The sequence below is a fragment of the Brachionichthys hirsutus genome, chromosome 9 (genome assembly GCF_040956055.1).
Source record: "Brachionichthys hirsutus isolate HB-005 chromosome 9, CSIRO-AGI_Bhir_v1, whole genome shotgun sequence".
Taxonomy (NCBI): domain Eukaryota; kingdom Metazoa; phylum Chordata; class Actinopteri; order Lophiiformes; family Brachionichthyidae; genus Brachionichthys; species Brachionichthys hirsutus.
The window spans coordinates 2,811,892-2,836,804 of record NC_090905.1 but is presented as its reverse complement, the minus strand read 5'-3'; the positions used below and the strand labels follow the sequence as shown (position 1 = coordinate 2,836,804).

Here is a 24,913-nt window from a genome sequence, read left to right as displayed (position 1 = left end):
GTCCGATTAAACCCACACACAAAGCGCTCACCATCTCCCATGGGGTCGGCGTAGGGCAGGCTGAAGCGGGCCAGGTCGATCATCCGGTTGGGCAGGTTAATGTAGAAGCGGCCCACCGTCGTCTCCAAGTTGCTAAGCTGGTTTAGGACCATCATGCTTCCCTTCACCACCGGCATCATGGAAGCTCCTACCGATCCTGACAAGGAGGTCATGGAGGAGCGTTGGCGTCCGGTCGATGTCCGGTCGATGCTGTATTTCATTGAATTCTGCTCTGCCAGATCCCTCAAGAAGGCCAGCTCCTTCAGGCCCGTTACTCCCTCTGAAAGACAGGAGAAACCCTTAAACCGAGGCTCGGATGAAAGGCGCTTGGAGTTGGGGGGGGATGTGTGGCGGAAAAGACAGGGGATAAAAAGATGATGCCTCCAAAAAAAAAAAAAAAAGAATTCTGTGACTGAGAAATTGAACCTTATTCCCTTCATGCAGTTAAGAAGCAAAGGGCATCATTAATGAAAGTACATCCGACCGATAACATTTCCCTAATGCTTCTGGCTTCAGCAGCAGAGACATCTCACACACGCAAGCCCCGACTCGTTACATGATCTCCACAAGCTCCACTTGTACAATGCATCCATCTGCCAAACACAATTCTCCTCTGCAGAGCTCAAAGATCATAAATACGAATAAATCCCTCATCGCTCGAAAGGGAAGATGTGCAGCGGAGACGTTAACGCACATTTCACACGCCGTCTTTCCAAACCTCACAAGGTGCAGCCACGGATCTGCAGCTGTCACCTTGAACGTTTGGCATCCCAAAACCTACTGGGAAAGATCGCGCATGGACCGTCTGCCAGCATCCAATCACTGGCGGGATTACAACAGAATTCCTATTTAATGCCAAGGCATCCAACCGGGCGCCTGACGGGAGACAATGTCACCACGTCGCCGCCGTTCTGCTGACGGCACAGGTTACTTTGCAAAAGTTATTTAAGAGGGCGGATCCATTGTTCTTGGCCTGGAAAATGTAAGTCAAGCTCAGAAATAGTGGATCATTATAATGTAGACTGCATTTGTGTATCAAATATTCCGGACCCGTCACAAGTCGTCTGCGCTGCGTCTTTCACCAGCACGCCACACGGCAGCATATCAGCAGCATGCATTCTGTCATCTCCTACTCAATCTACGTGGACTGTGATCCTGTTTACGGTCACGACGACCACCAGGAATAATAATAAAAAAAAAACAATCATAGCAGTTACTTCAGAAGGGAAAGGGGAGAAAAAAGTACTTGAAAAAACATTGTTCTGAGCCGTGAAAAAATACGAGTGTGTGTGTGTGTGTGTGTGTGTGTGTGTGTGTGTGTGTGTTCCCCGCCAAAGGACCGCTGATCTCCTCGAACAATCATCACTTCACATTTGGCAGGAGATGCCGGTGATAAGACAGACGTCCACGGTGACAGACGTCCACAGTGGGCCTCTGCGGCTGTGAGCAGCAAAACCAATGTTGTTTTTAGGGATATGCAATGCTAATAAACGCAGAGGACGACACAATTCTACATCCTTTTCATCATGGAGCTCTATAAACAGCCACGGCCCCTCCGTCACTCACACAGAGCGAGCTGTGCAGTCTTTGAAGTCTCACTCTCTCCTCTCTCCCCTCATTGCAGATGCAAAAAACCCGATATGGATTAATGGTGGACTAATGCATGCACAGCAGTGGTGGGAGTGTGTGTGTGTGTGTGTGTGTGTGTGTGTGTGTGCGTGTGCGTTGCAGACGCAGACTGGAATTAAAGGAGGCAGATGGATGGACAAAGACAATAAAATAAGAAAGCGTACACACAACAACACACACTGATGGAGGGGGGGCAGGTGGGGGGCTTTGAGGTTTCTGAGCACCTTTCCAACCTCCAGTTCTTCTAGTGAGCCATGAAAGCAGATGAAATATTGAACATACGGTAACGGGGCCCTGGCAGAGCCGAAAGAAAGAGACGCTCTAAAGGTGAGCAAAACAAGAAATACCAATACAGCTTTGTGTATTGATTTTTGAAAGACTATTTTGCAAGTGAAATGTAAAAAAATAAAACAGATAGCATTCACTGCTTGGCTCTTAAAATCCAGCCGAGCCTTGAACACGTGTGTCGCACCGTTCATGAGAGCGTAGGTGAGGATCATGACCGAGTTGTTGAGGTGTCGGTTCTCCTCTCGGACCACGCCGAGCGTCGCCCTCTTCTCCAGCTCCGAGGACTCTCGAGACGTGATGCCAGACGACAGGTAGATGATCACCATGTCCGTGGCTGACGCACGACGGGGAAAAAGAAACACACAGACAGTTCATACGAGTTCACGCAAAGCAAGAGTGATGACTGGGCGTTAAACCCGTCAGTTCCTCACTGGCGCTCTGTCTGCAGAGACCGCTGGTGTTCCGGAGCAGCTGGAAAGCCTTCTGGAAGCCTGCCGCGTGTTGCGTGGCTCCATCAGAGGCCTTGATGTTGGAGATGAAGGTGCTCATCTTCCTCTTGGTCTCACTGGTCGCTGGAGAGAGTAAACTCTTGTAGCACTGGTCCAGAGAACAAGAGCGAACCGCCTCCGCCACCGACAGAATAGAGATCTGGAGAAATGGAAAAAAAAGGATGCGTTGATGCGCACGCTTCTTCTTTACCGACGCCGATACGCTGCTTCTGCATTTATATTCTATTAGACACCGCGAGGCAAAGAGAGAAAAGGGCTGTCCTCTTTCACCGACCTTGTCGTGCTCATCAACGGCGTGGAGGATGACCAGAGCAGAATCCCGGGCGATTTGGAGCTGGGTGTCGGTCACAGTCGCTCCGTGATCCACCATCACCACTATGTGCTTCGACTGGGGACGAACCGCAGACACATACACCAGCCTGCAGGAATAATGCACACACGGAAACATCTTACTAACGTGCATCAAGTATGGAAACGCGTGAAAATCTGTCAATCAAATCTTGTGAAAGGTGTTTTTTTTGTTGTCTAAAACGTTAACTCTGAGCAAACTATTCTTTTATTGCAGCGGGTGTAATAGCACAGTGTGTCTAAAATACTTGGTGCATGTGCTAATGTGCATGTTTTATAAGCTTAAAGGCCGTGGCGTGGTGCAGAGGGCTCATCGCCTCTGTGGGAGTCTGCTGGACAAAGGACACACTAATGAAGGGCGGCGAAGGGAAGTCATTTCCTCTCAAGGCTTCGAGCACACTGCAAGAAATCAAACTTCTCTTACAACTTCATGTCGACTCGTCGACTTGAAAAGCAAAAGGAGGAAGATGGGAGAAAGAGATGTCTCCCCCCCCCCCTCCCCCCCCCCACACACACACTCTCTCACACACACACAACACTGGGGTGTGAAATTCTTACAGGCTTAAATGGTGGCGAGTGGGTACAGCGCCACATTCCTGGCAAGGGCATTTTATGGTCACGGAATGCGAGGACGGCGTGCCAGAGGAGGCGTGTCCGTTTCCAGATTCTTATTGTTTCGCAGCTTTCAGTTTCCACAAGTACAAAAAAAAAGGAAGGTGCGCTTTTACCTGCTGCGGTGCTCGTAACTTCCTTTGCACTGGAACTTGTGGGCGGGGAAGACGGTAAAGATTCCCTCCTCGGAGCTGAAGTACTGCCATTTGATCCCCGGGTTGGACTTCAAGTTGTCTGCCAACACTGGGGAGAGGAAAAAACCACGAAGGAGGCACGTCAGGATGGAGAAGCAAGGAAGAACCGAGGGTACAACATCAGCGCCAGCTTCTCACGGACGAAAGGCTCCCTCGCGTAACGGCGACCCTTAGGTCGCCCGTAAAACAGATCCACCAACCGTTAAATACATAAAAATACACCAGAGTCTGTTTTATTTGTCTACTTCGTAAATAAAACCGCGGCGATGCGGCGTCCACGCGGACAGCGGGTGCCAGTCGGTGCGGCACGACTGCGATTGCAAGGCAAGCTGAAATAACAGCCTTCGCCATGACCTCAGCAGAGACACGGAACCCAAGAAGGCCGATTTGCTCAATGCCAACAGAGACGTTTCTTCACGAGGTCACAGAGTCAACAGTATCTGCACAGCGACTTCCTTTCCATTCGCTGCAACACAAAACGGCCTTTCACAAAGAGGTGGGGGGGGGGGGGGGGGGGGTAGAGAGACACAAATAGAAACTTTGGGCGCTTCAACAGGTGAAAATGGAGACGGAGAGGGAAGGAACAGGGTGAAACGTTCCAAGTAGGCTTTATTAAGATAGCACAAAACAATAAAGCAGCTGCTTCTCCTTCTTAATTATTAGATACTCAGACCGACGGCACTCAAAAACCTCTTTCTCATCCCAGCCGGTCCAGACAGATGGCCGCCCACTATGACTCTCAGGTTCTGTTCAAGGTTTCTGCCTGTTAAATGGACGGTTTCCCTTGCCTCCATTGACAAAGTGCATGCTCTCGTGGAACAAGTTGGATTCTACCTTTCCCTGCTGCACCTGTAAAGCGCCTTGAGATAACTTTCTGCTGTGATCTGGCGTCAAAGAAATAAAAATGAATTGAATTGGAAGAATGATGCACGTCCCGGAGACGGAACCATTGAATCTTGGAGTAGATCTGGATAAAGGGGACCTTAATACCCAACTATTACCATTGTACCACAGAACAGTACTAATCTACTCTACTCAATATGAAATTAGCCCCAAATTTCAAGCGCTTAATTTCCTACTGCATAAATACAACCAGCTTTAAAGGTCAGACGGAGGTTTCCATTGTCCGGGTAGGATCTCAAATATGTTGCTAATGAAGTCTATGCTCTTTGCCAGACATGCTATTATTGCGTGCAGCTGGGCCTCAATAGTCCCAAAATATGGTTCTTGGCTTGTGATCACGCCGAATCAATCACCTGCTGAAGCGAACCCATTTACCTTCTCATGCCCTGCAGCAATATTACGGGCCAAGGACATTTTTGCCATGGGTGGGGTGGAAAATCGTGTGTAAAATATTAACATTTTTAACATGAATAAAATGCATTACTGCGTGTACTTGGCAAAATAACGTCAACGAGATGCGGCGGGTTCTCACACGCCACGGTCAGCCACCGTGCATCATCCCCGTCCCGCCGCTCCAGCCATCTCCGAGGCGAGTATAAACAGGAAACACTCAGCGTTGACAGCGGAAAGGGGAGCGCTATATACAGCTGTCAGACCAGGCCCCCCCACCCCACCGCCAAATAGTCACATGACCATTGCGAGCACATCCGAAATGGATGAAGCGGCACCGAAAGGAAAATCGTAAGTATTCCCACATCTACCAACATCTGCTCTTTTCCACCTTCCTCTTACATCCGAAAATATGCAAAACGAAAGATGAGAGCGGAGACGATGGAGGAAGTGCAAAACAGTATCGATACAATTACCCCACTTCAATCAGCTCTCGCCCGTCTTCCTTCCCCTTCATTCCTCATTCCTCTCCCTTTCAATTACCCCCCCCCCCCCCCCGCTCTATAGTCCTCCCTCCCCCTTTCTCCTCTGTAGCTTGTTTAGACTGGCTTGAGACAAATGGGAGAGAATGAATAGGGTGGGAACGCCGGGGTCAAGGAGGGCTGAGTGTGAGGGAAAGGGGGAGGAGAGAGGAGGCGGAGGGGTAACTTGAACTCGCTGTGACTGGTTTGTGGTGTGAATGGTGCACAAGAGAGGAGCAGGATGGGAAGTCTGGACCAGCAATGGGGTGTCAGGGGAACACACGCTACATTCGCTATGATACAAAAAAAATCTGGATTTTCCCATTCACTTCTACTTTCATAGTTGGTGTTTAAAGATACCAAGAACAATCTAGAACCTTTTGACGATGATCCAGATCACCATGTGGACGGTGTAAATCCATTTACGAGGAAAACGAGCTGCTTGGCAGAGGTCTGCACTCTCTGAGAACGCATTATACTAACGTGACCGTTGAAACTATAAATGATCAGGTTTTGAAATCCCCCCCCCCCCCTTTTATTCTTGACAAAAACACAAAATTTCACATGGAAATTGTTATTATTTTTTTTTACAAGGTTTGATTGAAACTAGAAGGATAAGAAATGCATTAATGACACACAGTTAAGCACGCAATGGCAGCAGAACATAGAAGCCAGCCGGGGAAAGTTGGCGTTCTCTTTCTATTCGTCGACTCGGCCCATTTTCCTCCTAATCAAATGCAGACCGGCTGACGCGGCGCAGACACATGTGGCTTTCACATGGTAATATTCTGCAATGTGCTCATGCAATCTGAAAGGAGAAATGCACCCTTAAAACTGTCCATCGCTGATATATCGTTGCTCGCTATTGAACGGCGTGCGATGATGATGCCGAGGAAACATTGTCTGGCAATGTGTTCACACAGTCGCTGTGCGTCTTCGTAGCCTCACCGAGTGTGCTTGCGTGAGTTTAACACACCTGAGTTGAGGTCCCGACCGGGATTGAAAGCTCGGCTGTTGACAGTGGGGGACAGTCTGTCGCAGCAGATGGTCTTTGAGACGTTGGTATTGAAGTTTCCATCAAACCTACAAAAAAAACCACACACAAGCTTTTGAGAAATCTATAGAGTACATCCAAAGGGTCTAATATTCACATTTGAAATAACATTTTTGGGGAAAGATACGTCCGACTGAAACCTACATGATTTACACAACTGGTAAAGACTTCCGCGTGAAACCTTTAAGTTAATGGAATCACATTTAACAGACGTCAACGGCCCCAGCTTGTTTCATTGAGCTGAAACATATCAGTGGCGACGACATCATCTGCGGCCCAGATCTCATTCGGCATGCAAATGATTTATTTATTTTTTACATGGAAAACTGCATAAATTCTGCTTTTCTTCCAAACAGTTTCTTGATTCCATCTGAATGTAATTCTAGAAAGGGCAGTCCGCTTATTTTGGTCATTCAAAGCTTCTCAAACAGAGCCTCAGTTTATTTTAGGAGTCTGTCATTTTTTTAGCAGCCCCCCCCCCCCAATATATCAGCAGGCATGCTGCTATATGGTTAGCATGCCTTTATACGGTATCATTAGATGCATCGGCTGCCTGGGGGGCGCTCGGGTCACCGAGGTTAAGGGCTGACAAAAGAGGAGGTTGCAGCACAATCTGCGCTGCATCTAGTCTGACAATAAATAAATACACACCCCACCAACCACACATGCACGTAGGCACACGTCCATTTAATGCGAGCACACACACTCGAAGCTGTGCTCGTGCAGACCTGGCACCGGGCCGGGTTGATTGACAGGCGCTCTTATGTACGGGCTGCTTTTGAACTTCACTCACAGCGTCCCCATAAGGCCAAATCATTACTATTCTCATTCAGCACGCTCTGCAGAGAGAGAGGGGAGGGCAGCTCGGCAAAATGTGTGCCAGATAAAAAATACATTTTCAGCCGCTTTGAATTCCAGATCAAAAGCGGAGCGAAGCGAAGCACGAGAGCCAACGAGAGAGAGAGAGAGGGAGAGAGAGAAAGAGGGAGAGATCGACCGACATCTTAATGAGGGCAAAAAAAAAAGAATGTTTCCTAAATGCTGGACTCTACAGATGCACGCGAAACAAAATATAGATTCTAACTCGCATCCATGAACGTTCCGGGGGGGCATCCACGGAGGAGATGATCATAGGTCATCCAGAAAAGCCCAGGGAGTGCAATTACCTCAAAGAGGTTTGCTGTTCTGCAAGCTGCAATGTTAGGAGTCGCACCTGTTAAAGAGCATTGGGCGAATTGATGGCTAGTATTCTGGCGTATTGCAATACAGGTTTTGTTTTAATGCATCAATCATGCAACGGACCGGAGGCACCTTTTACGGAAGGCTGTCATTAACAGAGGGGTGAGAGGAGTGGGATTAAAGTTCTGATAGCTGCACAACATTTTCACCTGTTAAGGTCACTTAAACAAACCCGGTCCTGACCTGCCCGGCATTTTACCTTCTCCGTCTCTACTGCGCAAAGAACGGTATCATCATTGTGCTGACTGAGCAACCAGAGCATCCGCCCGGCCCAAATCACCCCACCCACTCCAACTCCTCTCTACGTATATGCTTGATCTGGACTGTAAATCTGCCACGAGGCTCGGATGGCGAGAATTCCTCTTGGGAAACGGGAGCGCCGCATTACGGCATCCGTAATGTTTATGTTTAATTTACGAGGGAAGCTATTGGAATTCGTGCAACATCATCTCGCGTATGATTTTACCACATTCTGTACGGCAACACTTTGATCACCGGTGTCAGCGATCAATCCCGTGGATATTATGGTTTGTGCAGCCCGTTTGTGCACCCTCGTCATAGAAAAGAAGCCGCATGGTAGCGGAACTGTTGAAGCGAACACCTGGGCCTCGCATGTGGAAATAGAAAACACACGAACATGCCAATGCTATCAACCACATCCATTTGCTATTTTAGGAGAAATGATAGCCGCTAGCTTCACGGCTAACGGACACGGACACACCGTGAAACACTCGATCCCCTTCCAAACTGGCTGACCTGACTGCAACCCCCCAGAAGCAGCTGATGCCCGAGACTAATGAAGGACACCCTGGCGTGGACTACAGGGAGCTGGAATTCTGGGCCCCCAGCATGGATCCTGTTCAACCAGGAACAGACAACGGCAAATCAGAACGCAAATAAAACAAGCGCACACTGACCGACAAATCCAGCCCTCGAAATTGAGCCGCATAGATTTGCTGATCAGTTTCATTCCATCAATGTCAGATTTTAAAATCAAAATTTCAAGAACTTATTAAAGCCAGATGCTATTCTAAGAGGAGCTTTGTTCGGCGAGCTTTCCTGAAGAAAGAGAGAGCGAAGTTATCCTTTAAGCATCTCTCAACCCTACATAAACATAAGAAAATGAAAGCGAGGGTGCTCTGTGATTCCCCCCCCTCCCCCTCCCCCTGAGGAACACCCTTTGAAGTGCTGTCAGATCGGACAGACTCTGATTCAGTTTGGCATGTCCATCCTCCCGCCATCACCCAATGGACTCCCCCGTTGCATCATCCCACCCTTTCTACCCGGGTCTTAAATAAACGTTTTCTGAGAAGCTTTTAGCTGTCAGTGAAGGCAGTAAATCCGTGCTTTTAGCCCCGGCGTGCACACGCTGGAACAGAAAGGTGACACGTTTCCAGCTGTAGCGTGCGTGACGAGTTGACTGCAGATCAGCGGCGATCCTGATTCCCGGGAAAAATTGACGAAAAGGCAGATGACCTTGCAGACCCTGTGGATTCTGCAGCTCGAAGACTTCAGAGGGAAATAAACTGGTTACATGCGCTGATAAAGGGAAGGGTGGAAGAGGAGTGGGTGTGGGGGTGAGGCAGCTGCTGCTGTATAGATTAGAACTGAAAGCAGCTCTCTCTGAGCTTGGCTTTGAACCGTGCTTTCTTCTTCCCCTGCTGCAGCCAGCGAGCGGCTGCATAGGCCTAGGAGACGACTCGAGGCAGCATTAACCGCTTTAAGTCTTGCTGTGCGGGCGACCTTTTCGTAAAAGCCCAGCCGTTAATAACGCTTTGCCATTTAGACGTCTTGAAATGTCATTATGAAACCGAGGCTCTTAATTAAAATGACTTCATGCATTAAAAAAAACAAAAAAGTAAACACAGCATCACAAAGACTTCCCGGGCTGCAAGAGCCATAAAACGTTGTAATGTCAGGGCACTGGGAGCAAAAGTTGGGGCTGGTGAGCGCCAGCGCTGCTCACAGCTGTAAATGATGTAATGAGATAGTGATCAAAACAAGTCTAAACAAAGGTGTGTGTGTGTGTGTGTGTGTGTGTGTGCATGATAGAGAGAGAGAGAGTGGTGTGTGTGTGTGTACTCACTCCATCATGGACGCAGGTATGGAGCAGCAGTCCTGGATGGCCGTGAGCGGAGAGGTGAGGTGGGCGGTGTACGAGGCCTCCACCACCTGTTTGTTTCTGTTGACCACATCCAGGTAACGGTTAAACTTTTCCCGAATCTTTTTGGCCAGCTGCTCAAAAAAAAACAAAAAAAAAACAACACAAACGGAGAGATTAGCAGCGATGCAAACTTTTCTCCACACTTCTGGTGAGAATGACAGGAAAACCTAACGCGGGACATTTTATTGAGCCCCCCCGTTTAGGTCAGGAGAGAATAATAAGCGGCACCATTACATGTGCAGCGCATTTATGGACGTGTTGCTCTGTGATGCTGCCTTGTGCAAATCTAAAATGCAACTCGATAGGAGCTCGAGCCAAATTAAAGGGAAGCAGATATAAGGTCCCTGTAAACAAGTAAGCAGGAAGGAGAAATGAAGTGATTCTAAACAGGCAGGTTTTAACTGGGCTGTTAATGCAGGCCCCTGGATGTGCACACACTTTAGTTTTCTGATTCTGAAGGTTCGCGTTCTCTTTTAAAACAAAGCTTCCAGCTCTTTTGGGGTCTGCAGCAGCCTCCTGTGGGACGTTAATAACCGGCGCACCAGCAGCATTTCACAGCCGCTTCCTGTCACAAAACCATATACACTTAATCTAAAGGACAATGCATGGCTGTAATCAATCATGATCCAATTACTGTAGCCATAATCAATATTTATTATTATTGATTTCACACAGACTGTAATTGCTCCTTATTTTGTCTGTTCGTTTGTGGGTCCCCTTGGAAGCTACTTTGCCTAATTGCATACAATACGGCTTATTTTCACGCCGACTGGACTCCCAATGTTTGCATCCCATAATTACCTGTGCCAGCAAAAGGGACCGCGACTCCAGACAGAAATGGGGGGGGGGGGGGGGGGGGAGGAGGTCATACGGCGACCCATTGACCACTCGTACAGCAAAATCAGCTGGCTGCTATTCGTGGTTTTAATGGGGGCTTGAGGCACAGCCCACAGTGACTCATGTTCCACCACAAGGAGCACTCGCACAAAACCAAACCATGCACACGTGCACGCTCACACACAACCATAGCGTTAAACGCACAAACACGGCACTCTTACACACGCACGTAGTGGGAGTTCACGCATGGCAATTAGCTGCAGAGGATGTTGTGTGTAAAAAAAAAGGGGGGTGGGAGGTGGGGGAGAGAATGAGCCAGTGTTCAGTGGATGAGTGTTTCCATCACCGGTGGGTGGGGGGGGGGGGACCGAAGGGGAAAGCAAGACTTGACTTTTTACTGGGTGACTTCATAGAAATTTCAGTTACACCGCTGCCACGGCCAAAACAAGCCCCGCCCTCTGAAGATTAGCCACACCCTCCACAACACAGCCCCCCCCCCCCCCATCTCTCCACTCTCTGACCCACTCGACCAGCTTTCAGGCACCCAATGGGGCCATTTCAGCCGCAGGAGTGGCAAGAGTGGGACCGGTGCATCCTGACATCCTGCATCGAGGGGATGCGGCGGCAGCGATGACGTAACCTAGACTTAACCTTGAATGGGATGAGTTTAAGGGGCGTGGCTAATGGTTGAGTCCTCGTGACTAGTAAACATCTGCGAGGTGATTTGTAATACGCAATTCAGACACAGATGGAAAAACCGGAGAAAGGCAAACATCTGCCCGTCTGTTCTCGCTGCCGGCTGTTTACCGTCACTCTTCCAGCTGGGCAAACACACGTTCCCGGATGCAAACGTCGCGCCGGTGCACAATCTGATTAACCTCACGTCTGCATGGCAGGAAATCTGCGCACAGTTGTCCTCAAACCTAGGACATTCATATTGTCTCCTTCAGTGCTCCTCTTCCTGTCTGTCCCGGACTCTGTCCCGGGACGGAGCGTGAGAGACGGTGTGAGGCAGGTAGAATGTTACGAAAAAGGAGATGGCAGAAAGCAGTCATGAGATGCATGCCTCCAGGGCCCCGACAAGCATGTGGGAAATCTCATGGAATTCCGCTCTGCTGTTTTTGAAGAGATGTCCCTATACGCCCCCTGTTGGTTGGGCACAGCGAGGTTGTTTTGTATTCCATTCAGCAACGATGAAAAGAGAGCGTCTACGACACACACACACACACACACACACACACACACACACACACGGGTAAGGAGAAGCCTTTGTTACTCACCTGCTGCACTTCTGTCTCTCCGTTTGATGTCTTCTCGGTGTACACAAACGAGCTGAAAATCCTCTGGAGGAAGACACAGAGAGACAAATTGAGGTTACGTCAGGAGAAAATGTTGGAAATGTGGCTCCAGTGATAAAAACAACCGCCGAAGGAAAGTTCTTTCAGAGATTTGGGTTTCAGGTGTTGCCGAGCCGAGCCGTTCCTTAGCAACCAACCAGTGAAAACAGAGTCGACAAACTATTGCATCATTACGAAAGTGGGTGAAGTGTCTTGCCCAAGGACACAACGACAGTGTGCACATGAATTTCGAACTGCCGGCCTCTCGATCATAGGACGACCCGCTCAAACACCTGCGTCACCGTCACCCAAACTACAACTAGAAAAGCACTCAGAGCGCAGACCTCCGCCAAGCAGCTCATTCTCCTTTACACATTTACATGGTGATCATCGTGACGGACAGATGGACAGACAGACAGACGCCGGCGATTACATAACCTCCGCCTTGCCTCGCGGGAGGTAATAATCCAATCATGGCCTTGTTATCAGTTCCCTTTTCCTATTTTAAATCTTATAATTATAAAAAGTATTATAAAAATATCAATTAAAAACATTGCCTGGCATTAAACTAACTAAACAGAAAAGTGTTAGACATTATATTTGTAATTTCAAAAACACACACGGCTTCCTATTTCACTACAGAGGAAATATTTGCAGGTCATAAAGCCCAGCCCAGACTACGGTCTACCTTTCCACACCCTTCCCTTGGTGGAAAACAAGTTCTAGATACAGAACCGACATAAATGTGATTGAGCGCACGCAAACAGAGCCGCCGGGACTTAGCAGAATCCACACACGGTGAAAAAAAACACCCGGCCAGAATGAGGGGAAGCGGGGAAGAAAACAGGCAGTGGAATGGAGAAATGCTTTTGTTTCCACTAAGCCAGCAACTTTGAAATCCTGCAAGCGAAGGGAAAGCGTCTGTTGTTGATTAGCCACAGGTTCCCGTCCTTTCCCCGAGTGCCTCCAGTGTTTGTTGTTGGAGCTGCTTTGTGGTTTTCACAGCTATGTAGCAGCCAGCGAGGAATGCTCGGCTCTGAAACCCGAGAGGCCCGATGCCGCCCGGGCCACCGTGGGCCGGTGGCCTCCTATGACCCGCAGTCTAACACTGAAATGTGCACACCACTGCGGCGTCGCACACGGACAAACACACAGCGGCACGGATGTGCTCACGCTTCCCCAAGACGTTTAACTGGGCTGGGCGAAAAGGCTGTCAAAAGTATTGCTACCAGGTGTATAAAATGGTACGCCATCCACATCCACATCAAAAAACACAGATGTGTAAATATTTTTTTTACACAATTTTCCTTCCCCCCCCCCCCCCCTTCTTGTGTTTAAAATGTTTAGCAATATCCTCTTACTATTTAGTATTCAAATTTTTTACATTCTGGTACCGCAATTCTTGTTGGCTAATGAAAACTAAAGGGTTAACAAAAGAAGTGAAAATCAACACTTTGTACAGCAGAAATTTAGAGGCAATTATACTAAAACATTTCTAACACATTTTCAGTCTGACCACAGGAGAATGATTTACAGAAATCAGTTGATCAAAGTTCTTGTGTCAGGGACTTTGTTTATTTGGTGAATACATAAATAAGCCCTTGTTAATGAAACCATGACCTGCTCTCTAGCGCCACCATCAGGCCAAACTTTAGAATTAATTTACCTTGGAAGAAAACTAAAATATAAAAACTTACGAGGTAGAAGTCTCAAATTCCTCAAAGGCCAAGTGTATCAAATACAATGGACTTTAAAGGGTTAATTTCTGGTCAGTGACTTTACAAACTGTCATGGCGCCATTGAACATCAACCAGCCCGAGACAGACAATGATGATGATGATGATGATGACAGCCCAAAGACAAAGTGAAGGATAGATGGACCAGACTGGCGAGCTGAAGGGTAGAGTAAGGAAAGAAAGAAAAGGAAAACCAGGAAGCAGGAACTATAGGGGAGGGGCTGAACTGGGAACACACCTATTAGCAATTCCTCCATCTTCAAAGGCCAGACTTCGGCCTGAAGCGACTTCAATTTGGAGCTGAACCAAAGAGCGCGTGCGCGCACAAAACCACCCCCTACCCATTCATCCGTTTTAAGTCTCGTGGCCCGAATTTTACCAATGAACGCACTTGAAGGGCTCAGCGGGACCATCACTCGGTTGGGGGGGGGGGGGGGGTTCACCTCCAGTGAGTGAGTAAGTAAGTTAAAGACTGCAGAAAGTGAATGCATGGGACAGGCCAAGCTCATCTCATCGGACAGATCTGTGACGGACAGAACAGACTTCCCTTCCACGCATCCGGCTGCAGTGTGAATGTAGGAGGGGAAGCATCGGACCTGAAAGATTGATGCAACTGACAGATAAAAGCCTACAGCCCAGGGGAGACCAACTGCTGCTTCCTCCATGCTGCTTGTATACTGCTCAGTCTCCCGCCTCCCTTCATTGGTTCACCCCGTCCCCCCGCCTGCTCGGCGCTGTCCATCGGCCCCAGCCAACCCGCTGCTCATTGCACTACAAAGGGCTGGAGCTGGGGATGCAGCATCCGGGCTTCACCTCTGAAGTGAGCTTTATTTCTTTTTCCATCTCCGCCATGTCTCGACTTCCCATCCGATACGGATACAGAGTTTTTTCCTTCAGTTGTTTGGTTGTGGTTCATCTTTTCGTTGGCCGATTAAACGATATCTGCTCAAAAGACTTTGGGCTCTCTCTCTCTCTCTCGCTTTCTCAGCGCGACATGACTTTTTGGTTCAAAGGTTTTGGACTAGATTTGTTTTCTCATGGTCTCCAATCGAAGAGTTTCTTGTTCTGTCCCAGTCAGACCATCTTCCTGGCGGCGCCGAGTCCCAGCCTAGCCAGCTAACAGGGCCACTATCTCCAAGGCTAAAAGTCTTTTAAGTCGATATTGCATGAACGGCAACCACAGTGGCCTCACCTGACCCCAAAAGAAAGCTAAATCTGTGGCCCTCTGTCCACCATTGAGAGTTTGATTTATTTGCATACTCTTAGTTGCTCAAATTGATCAGTCATAATAGAAGAGACGGGGTAACGACATGAAGTCCCGTCAGCAACCCAACGACCTGATGCAGCAAAATAGAATCCTGATGCAACCACATTCCTTTTTCTGCCCAGATCCAGGGCACTTTGGGGCAAAGTAAGGGCGAATCTGTAAATTGCCCGAAATCTTTTGAAAAACGCAGCAAGGCTGTAATTGAGTACGATGTGATTTAGAGGCACAGATCCATGAACTAAGTGTGCGGTGGAGGTGGCTTTAGCCGCCTTGGCGGAATCCAAATTCGGGACATAAATTGAAGACTGGGAATATTCTCAAAATTTAACAAGTCCAAGAGGTTGGATAAATGTGTCCCATTATCCACGCATGATGACTTTTCAGTGCAAAGCAGCTTATAAAAATAAAAATAAAAAAACTAGATGCAACAGAGATTCAAAAATGCCCCCAAAACGTTTGCACCTGCATTTCTTGTAATGTCCAGAACATCAGTCAACCCAAGGCCACACAAGCCGCCTGATAGCTTCTCCACCCCACGGCCAGAGTTCTTATTTATTGTGAATTATTATCTACCAGCGCCCAATTGCAACCTTTATTTGTATTTCTATAACAAAAATGTTATTTATTATAAATATGTCGGGGAAAGCTGTAAGAATCTCTCATGCATTTCATTTCTTTGTGCACCGTTTGCATTATTTTGTACTTTTCAACACAAACCCTCCAACTTGCTCGGGAAAAGTCGATTTTAAATGTGGTTCTGCAGCCATCGCAGCTATGTGGCAAATAAATTCCACTTCTATCAAGTCTAATGTTGCTCTCCAGCAGGGTAAAGTACGCTGATGCACCGACTGATCCAAAAATAAGGCATTGTGAATGAAACAAGAGACGTGATCTGGCAGCGCAGTGAAAGTTAATCTCCGTCTCTGGGCTTCAGGAACCAGAACTGTTGAGGCCATTTTCACTAAATTACATACATTTAGGGTAGAAGAGGAAAGTGAAGACAACATCTTAGCTAGAGGAGTAGCGTTTATACTGTAGTGCAGTATAGAAAAGAATACCCATGGGGTTTGTGTTCCTATAAGAGCATATTTCTTCAATATTTCCCTTTAATATCAAAGTAGCTGAATCATTAAAACACAACCAGAGGTCACGGCAACCCTGCGCTAATCGTTATAATGTATATTAGTACGTGGTTCTGAAGAGATATCGGCACTTTCATCGGGTTTTTTGGGATCGTGGCGTGAAAGCAGCGGCGCATGCAGATGCCCAGACTGCAGAGCAGCAACTCGCCGTTAAAGTCGAGCCCATGTGAAAACTTTCTGGAGCCAGATCAAAGCTGCATACCTGAGCGTCTCCATAAAGCGATGCAATCTAGGGTTGAAGATGAAATCACATTGAGACTACAAAGTTGCTCTCGGGACTAGAGTGAGAGAATTTAAACTGGAAAAAGGACTTCCGCCTTGATCAGGGTTGGCTAATCTGCACTATACATTCTTTAAACTTTACTTGAGGCCTAGACAAACATCATAAAGGCTTGACAAGGGGACGCCGATGCGGACGCTATTTTCGGGTGAATCCTGAAGCAGCACTTACTGTTCTTACAGTAGACTAAAGATCTTTACGATAGAGCCGTTCAGGTAGAACGTTGGTAACGGTGGAAACACCTGACCTCTGGGCTGTTCCTCTAAATCCCTACTGGTGCACCTCACCAAGGCAAAAGACTCATTGCCACCATTGAAGAGGTCTAAAGGATCAGGGTAAGAACATTGAGAGCGAACTGACGTAAAATGAGTCGGCGAAAAGGTTCGTCCACCAATAAACTGCCCATAAATTCTAAACTTTTATATACAATTTCTGTTAAAAGAGTGCTGGTTCTCCCCAGGATGACAGGATGTTTAGACAGGGCGCCCGAGCCATCGCCACAAAGTACCCGGGATTATCTCCACATTCCTTCGCCGTGGATTCATTCATAGGGGGTGTCACTAGCCGTTCTCACAAGCATCAGAACAGAACAGCTACCCTATATATAAATAACGTCCGACCAGAAGACCATAATAGACACGCTAAGATAACTTCTTCAAGTGAAAATGTTAACAAAGAACCCTGAAGATGGAATGCAGCAAAGCAAATAACGCTCACGTGGCCATGAAAAGGTAGAACCGTTACGAAAGCGAAACGGAAGCGGATAGAATGCATGGATACTGGTGCAGAGGCTTGTTATGTCAGGCAGGTGAATGTGAAGGAGCAGCAGATCAGAGATGGGGACGAGATAAGAGTGGGGGGGGGGGGGTCCACCTTGGGTGGTCTCCTCCTCAGGTTTCCGAGCATCAGCATGAGCTCATGTCTGGCCACTGTTATGTGGTCTCTCAATAGACAGGGCGTTTTGTTCTGCCTCGTGTATCTAAGGGCAGTTACATGTACTGATTAATAGAGGCGTGGGTCACCAGGGCTGCATACGATACCAGTTCAGGCCCTTGGGTTTAGTCCCAGTGGCCCCAGTTTCACACCAGTAACCATAGACTTGGCCAACGACCAGTCTGGAAGGTATGGGGCAAACGCTCCATGTCAAGTGACAAACATATAATGATGCATTTATGTGTAAAAGCCATGGCCGAACCCGGCACGCCATTAGTCTTCATGACATGACGTGATTAACTGATGCGGGATCTGTGTTGGCCACTCAAGTGTGCCGGCAGGAGACGACCCGGGAGCTGTGGCGAGGAAGGAAAAACATCGGACCGTGGTCGGCTAAATTACCGGAATATTTCAGCGCAGCCGTACCGACGGGCGAGGAAAGACGCTCATCGTGTATTCAGCAGCGAAGATTAGACTGTGAAATAATATCTCAAGATATTGGCTGACTTGGATATAAGTCGGAGAAATGAAGATGAGATTCTGCATCTCCAGACTTAAATCTGTCTGAAAATGTAATCAAATCACAATAGCTTGCAGACAAACAAACATGCCGATCACAACACAAGGAACAAAGGCGTGGGAATGTAAAGAAGGAACCGAGGAATAAATTTTGTCGATGCAAATAAAAAAAGCGTCGATGGAAGAGGGATCCTGCAAAGCCCGGAAACATTTATCCTTTTGATGTTAATGCTTGAATCGTGATCTGAGCAAAAACTTCCAAAACAGCCTCCAGTTTCAGATTTGTTTGAGATAAGTGATGGTGGTGGAAGTGTGTAGGGGAGAAGGGGAACTTTAGAGATCAAGAGGAGGGAGGAAAAAAGACAGGCTGAAAAGGGGAGTAAAATAGCAGAACAGGAATGAGCACTCAGGTGAGGCACAGCCAGCCTTTCTGACGAATGCAAACCTCAGGTCTTCACTAAAAATAGAAAAAACTAAATTAGCCTATCTATAAAAAAATAAAAAAATAAAAAGCTGACATACCACTCCCAAACCGGTTCTACTGAAAGCAGTTCACATTCTGACAACTCACAATGTATGCAACTCAGACAGACTTCCTTCCTTGAGGATGATCATTAATAACAGGGTTTTTTTGTCAAATGTTGTACTTTGAAATTTACAGTGCTCACATTTTTAGGCAAGTCTTTGTTTCTTCTCACTGATTCCATTAAGATAACGAGGAACAAATCGCGGATTGTTATTTTCTACGACTCAAACTACCCAAAGCAGATTTGCAAAATGGCACGGCGGCATGTTTCTAAAATCCTTTGAGCATATTTAATTGAAGAAAAAAAAAGGCCTAAATGTACAATAAATCATGATTAATTGGAGTGACAACAAAACCCAAGAATTAAATCCATACAAATCTCATGCAAAGTGGAAGAAAAATATATAGTTTGGATTCATTAATATTCAAGCCAATGAGAGGAACACACAAATAACAGTGTTATTTACAAACATGTCAAGCAGAGCTGTTAGACTGCAGACAGGCCTATGGGGGTGTCAACTGATTATGCATCACATTTTTCCCCTATGCTGTCTAAACATTGGAAAACCTCTCCCATTCCCATTCATGAGTCGATTGCCGCCGCCGCATGCCGCAGCCCGACTGCGAGCGCTTTCAAAAGAGAAAAGCCGAGACGGAGACGGAGACGGAGCTCCCCGAGGACATCCACAAGTTTCAGGTATGTAAATGATGAGCTGCTGGAGGGACGCCGTTGTTGCTGTTTTTATACATGTGCACAGCGCCCCTCAGAAAATCTTTTAATTGGCATCCCTGCAAAAACGGCAAATCAGAATTCATCATTCTATATATATTATGTAGCGAGAGCGGGTGCCGGTTTATATATTAATGACACGAACGAGTTGAATTATTGAACCCCGCGATACTTCTTTTCCAAAAGATTGTTTCATAGAATTAATGCCTGCTCAATTTCCATCTGAAATTTTCCAACCACCGTTTCATTTCAATATTGCATTGGAGCCTGGAAAATGAGGCAAATATTGTATTTTAATCTCTCCAGTTTCAGAAAGTCAATGCAGTTGCTAATTATTTAGCAACTCCCTGGGCTCAGGTTTAAACACATTTTTCATTATAGTCAGATTTTGTGCAATACCAGAACAATAAACGTGGGCTGCGTTGATGGGTCTGCTGGGTAGATGCCAAGAGAACCCCCAGCTGGCTCACGGCACCGACACCAGGGGCTGGCCTGATAGCTGGCGTAGCATCAGCCGTTCAAATCTGGCAACCAGTCTGGAAAGTTGAGCAAAAAGGGAGGGAAAAAGTCCAAAAGATAGACACTTGGAATGGGAAGAGAGAGAATATCGGATGAAGCAAGGATTTAGATTTGTAGTCCAAAAAGCCAGTTGGGCTCCTGCCAAAGACAAACACAAAGGAAGGCCTAAAAACGGCATACAACCGGCTCGAACCTGGGCCGCCAGCACCGGCGTCGGCCGCCTTTCATTCCGTAGCAATGACAAGAAGTCCCCGTTTCCCGGTTGACGTCTGTTTGGCGTTTCTAACGCTTGTCTTCCATCACCGGCGAGCCGCTCCAGATTAAATAGGCCACTCATTAGTCAAACACATAAACTGAGCCCGGAGATACGAATAGCTAAACACAGCTGCCGCCGCTCCGCTCGCGCGGCTTCATGCAACTGTGTGTTTATGAGAGTTATGAGCGTGCACGGGTCGGCTCAAAAGTGTGACTCCGTGTTTGGAATACTGGAAGTGTCTGAAGCGTTTCCCGTCCATTTTTCATCCTTGCCTCCTGATTAGCGAGCCGCATCGCATCGTCCGTCTCTCGGTGACAACCGCGTGGTAGCGACGGTCGTCTCCGACCAATCAGTGGCCAACAGTCTCGGTCTGCTTGGAACCTCGACAGAGGCGAGAACCAGGGCGGCGGGAAGGCGGGACAAAGCTGTGCCCCTCCCCCAGTATGAATTCAAATATTAAGGATTGCCAACTAAATTGTGTTTAGAAGAGACAGCAACACTTAAATCCAACGCGTCTGATGTGTGTTCACTTTGCAGACACTGCGGTTTGGAGACGTTGGATGCGAGGGACGCCCGAGCCGGTCGGCGCTAGGACTCGGGGCCAAAACACACAAGCAGTTCCACATTTAATAAAACACATCCCTCTGCTCCGCTCCCTGCTGCCCTGCGACGGGGCGATGAAAGCAAACGTCAATGTTACAATGTCGTTTGACTTTTTTTTGTTTTTTTAAAGCTTTTCACTAAAAGAATTCGACACAAGAAACACAATTAAAAATTCTATGCCAATAAAAATAAGTTCAAAAACGAAAGAAAAAGTTTAGTTTGGAAACAAGGTCAAACCAGTGATGTTCATTTCCAATTCAGCCTGGATAGAGATGAGAAATAAAAAAGACATAACATAAAAGCGCACACAAACAGAATAGCACAAGTGGGAGTTATAAATATTTATGTATCAGCGACTTGGGACCGAGAATCCAAAAGCGGTGTGTGAAAGCGAGTACAAAAAATATAAAATAAAACTCTCTGCAATAAAAAAATTATGATTATTTTTTTATTCAATTGTTCAAATGGGGAACTGAAGCTCAGATTTCTTCAGCACAGCCTTGAATGGCTCATAAACTGCAGAGGAACATCACAATTTATGATTGGATTGAAGATGAGGAACTGAACCGCCGCAGTGTTAGCGCCGGCTAACACAGAGAACCCAATTCACCTGAACGCCTCACGAAATCATTATTCTCATAATCATCGTCGTCTTCTAGAAATTAACATTTCCAGCTGAATTCCATCCAACCTGCTAAAAAAGATATATTTTACAAACAAATTGATGGATAATCCGATGGACCAAAAGTGTGTGTAAAATAAAGTTGTTGTCGTAGGCAGAAAAAATAAAGAGTCAAAGATTGAAAGTGAAAAAATGAGTCAGATGTCTTATGAAGGACTCCCGAGGCTTGAAGTAACCTTGACTGTCTGAGCACAGAGCCAGTAAGAGGCAAGAAGGCTTTGAAGCCTGACTGCAGAGAAGCTTGCAGGAATTCTGATGTCCTGCTGTATATCCTCTAACCCTCCTCCTCCTCCTCCTCCTCCTCCTCCTCCTCCTCCTCGTCGGTCTCTGTGAAGGATTCAACAGAAAGCCAACCCTGAAAACAATCTGCAGCAGTTGTCTCCTTCCATAAACCTTCATTGCTTTCCAGTTACCAGTAATATTCATCCGAGACATTTGGTGGAAAATGGGCAAGCAAGCCTCTGTGAGAATCCTCGTAGGATTCGCAACATTTCTTTGGTAAAAATAAAAAGGGTGGGAAATACTGCCTGGATTTTTACCATGGTGACAGCATGCTCCATACTTCCCAGCAGGGATTGAGCGCTCGCTGCCGTAACTGCGGCTGGAATCATGCACCGTAATCCCGGCTGCAGCACGAGGAGAAGCGGGACCGGGACTCAACGTGGAAAAGGGAAAAGGAGATTGTATTTCACATTTAACATCCGAAGGCCAAGTCAAAAGTGCCGTGTAAAACCTCTTACGTTAAGCCACAGAAAATCTGACATGAAGTGCTTATTAGCTTCATATATCAGTCTTCTTCCCCCCAAAAACCACTGAGAGCCGCAGTGATGTCATAAATCATTCACAAAGATTGGAAATATTTTGTTAATAAGCAGAGCACCTATTTATGGCCTTAAAGCTTGTCCGCAGTGAAACAACAGTGGAGCGTATCGTAGCATCGGTAACTCAATGACAGATTGTTCAGCTGACCCGTCGACTTACACCGAGAGTACAGAGCGGAGTGGAGCGGAGAGGAGAGGAGTGTCATCACATCCAAAATGGATTTGCTGGGATGCTCGTTTCATAACCGAAACCTTCTTCTCTGAAGCAAAGCGGCCAGAACTGTGCACAAATAAAGAATGTTGGTTCGGGAACTTGCATCGCCCTTTGGATCGACACCAATCTTAATCAGGAAACACAACAGCTTGGAAAACTGGTGACTTCTTCCCTGCACGAGGGATATAAGTTCAAATACCAGAAAGGGACAAAAATAAAAATGGAGGTGAAATCTAGCTGGAGCGGGAAACAACTCCTGGCTGCGGGTCAGCCCACATCGGAGCATCGGAGCAGGTGTCCTCGCAGACAAGCATGGCCGACAACTGTTACTCTTGGCTGTTTCCAGGGGCAGATGCAGACTGTTTTTACTGGATGCACATCACTTGCGTTCATGGAAAACTGCTCTGACAAACTCATGTGCCGCTTCAATCGAGCTCCGATCAGCTCCGCGCCAAGTCGGATTTTCACAGCTTGTTCAAAAAACGTGACAGCCTTCCCCATGACGCGGGGAGCCGACGCAAAAACGCACACACACTCGCATAAATAATCCGGAAGGGGCGACAAGGAATTAGAATCTGTCGTGGGAGATGTTTCACATGAATTAGATCATCTCGGGTGATGGGATGACGGCGCTGTGGTACGGCGGGGATGACCCGAAAAGGACACGTAGAAGGAGGCGATTGATTTTCATTGTGTGAATAAGCAAAGAAAAGCAGAAAAGGATGGCAGGCGTCAGAGAGAGGGGGGGGGGGGGGAGAGATCAGGACGGGAACAGAGGACCAACTGGAGCTCGGAGAGGGCCGAGCGGTGGAGAAGGCGGATCAGAGGAGAGCCCTCAAAGCTGACTCCCACAGCCAGGATGAAGGCGGCTCGGCATGGAAGCAGAGAAGATGAAACACCATTTGGGGGCAGGGCCCCCGCCACCCCCCTGCCGCTTCGCCACTGTGTTCAAGACCTGTGAGAGCCTGTGCCTCAGAAGTGCTAACCCCCTCCCCCCCCCCCCACACACACACACCAAAAAAACACGCCCGCAGCACCCAACCTGCACCTCCTGCCATTTGGTGACTCGGTGCAGCTTTGCACAGATGGACGCAGAGGTGCGTCAAACATCGAGCATCTAACCTGCAGATTATTTCCTAGATTAATCCCATCGGATTATCCACAGCAGAACATTTGACTTTTACCGAACGTCTGATCAAAGAACACACAAGCTGTCAAAATCAAAGATCAATCAGGGTTTCTATCCTTTCTGAGATCTTCTCAACAGACTTGGGCTCTGCGGAATACGTGATCGAAATAGTCGCAGGGAAAAACAAAATCATGCAAATCTGCCCCCCCCCCCCCAAAAAAAAAAATCTGTGCTCCCCCCCTAAAGCTGGTTTTCAGATTCAGGTCGGTGTGTTGATCTAAAACCAGAAAACACACGCGCACACGCACGCACGCACACACACACAGGTCCCGTGACCTTGGCACAAACCAGTTGCATCACACTGGTGTTATTTATGGGAGTAAATAATGTGAGGAAAACTCACTCGACTCTTCTTTGTATTTGCGCGTAAAAACAGGCAATAAAGGTGTTCCAGTAATCGATCACGTGTCTATTCAACCAAATGAATCGATGAGTTTTATAATATAAAAAATCAAACCTCCAGAGTGTTAATGTCCCAGATAAAAGCTTCTAGGAAACCAAAGGTTGTATTGTGTCCTGACATGTCCACTAACTTTCTCTCTGCATCAACATGATTCTATTTACGCCAGTTTTTGCTCTTTAAATCCGGTCGAATCTGAGCAGCTCTGCCTCCTATTGACACACAAAAACAACACAAGCACAATTAAAGGCGTTTACCTGCATTGTGAAGACCCCCAGCTCCTGAGAGGACAGCTTCTTCATCTGATCGGCCAAAACTTGCGCTTCTTCCAGGATAGAAAACTCCGCGTCTGCCCCGCAAAATCCACAACAAAGCGCCGTCCACATTAAAATAACGCTCCACGAAAAAGTCGGACAGCCCCGGTGGAACCCGAGCCGCGTATCCCGGATCGAAGCGCCAGGACTCGGGGTCGAAAGCAGAGGCTGCTCCGGGGTGCGCCTCGCCATGATGGCTGTGGGTCCGCGAGTTTGGAGGAACACGGAGTCTGGGCCGGCGGCGCAGAAGAAAAGCTCCAAGAGAAAACGACTTTTACAACTTTGAAGCGTTGCGTAAATGTGCCCTTTCTCTCTGGCGCAAGCCTCCACAGTTCCGAGCGGCGCGCACCATCGCGATCCCTCGAAATGCCTCGAAAGAAAAATGTAAATCCATTCGTGTGAGCCCGATCTTTTCTTATTTTCACGTTGTTCCGTCGTCACTCGGCCGTCCCCCCCCCCCCTACTCACCCCAACAACAACTCCTGGAAGTCTGGCAAAGTGTGTGTGAGAGCCGGAGATTCACCACAATGCGTAAAAGAGGGAGGCGTGGAAACGCTCGAGTCCCACCGGCGCCTGGATCTCCAGATCAATGGATCAGGGTTCCGCGTTGCCTTCAGTCACTGCAGGGAAACAGACGCGCCGATAGAAGTTCTATTTTTCATCGATCGGGGGCCACATAAATGAAATATAAAGCTGTTAAAATATAAAGTAGGACCCA

At 47.5% G+C, this 24,913-nt stretch overlaps 1 protein-coding gene across 1 annotated transcript in view; it reads right to left on the bottom strand.

The window, feature by feature from the left end:
• The window catches only part of cachd1 (cache domain containing 1), a 35,894-nt gene extending 11,462 nt beyond the window's left edge, over window positions 1–24,432 (bottom strand). Inside the window, exons 1-9 of the mRNA XM_068743222.1 lie at window positions 24,139–24,432; window positions 12,008–12,070; window positions 9,813–9,961; window positions 6,410–6,516; window positions 3,542–3,668; window positions 2,740–2,884; window positions 2,388–2,604; window positions 2,141–2,290; window positions 32–319 (exon numbers count right to left, since the gene is read on the bottom strand). Coding sequence (XP_068599323.1) covers window positions 32–319; window positions 2,141–2,290; window positions 2,388–2,604; window positions 2,740–2,884; window positions 3,542–3,668; window positions 6,410–6,516; window positions 9,813–9,961; window positions 12,008–12,070; window positions 24,139–24,387 — 1,495 coding nt within the window. The 5' untranslated portion in view covers window positions 24,388–24,432. The remainder of the gene's footprint in view (window positions 1–31; window positions 320–2,140; window positions 2,291–2,387; window positions 2,605–2,739; window positions 2,885–3,541; window positions 3,669–6,409; window positions 6,517–9,812; window positions 9,962–12,007; window positions 12,071–24,138) is intronic.
• Window positions 24,433–24,913: the final 481 nt, after the last annotated feature.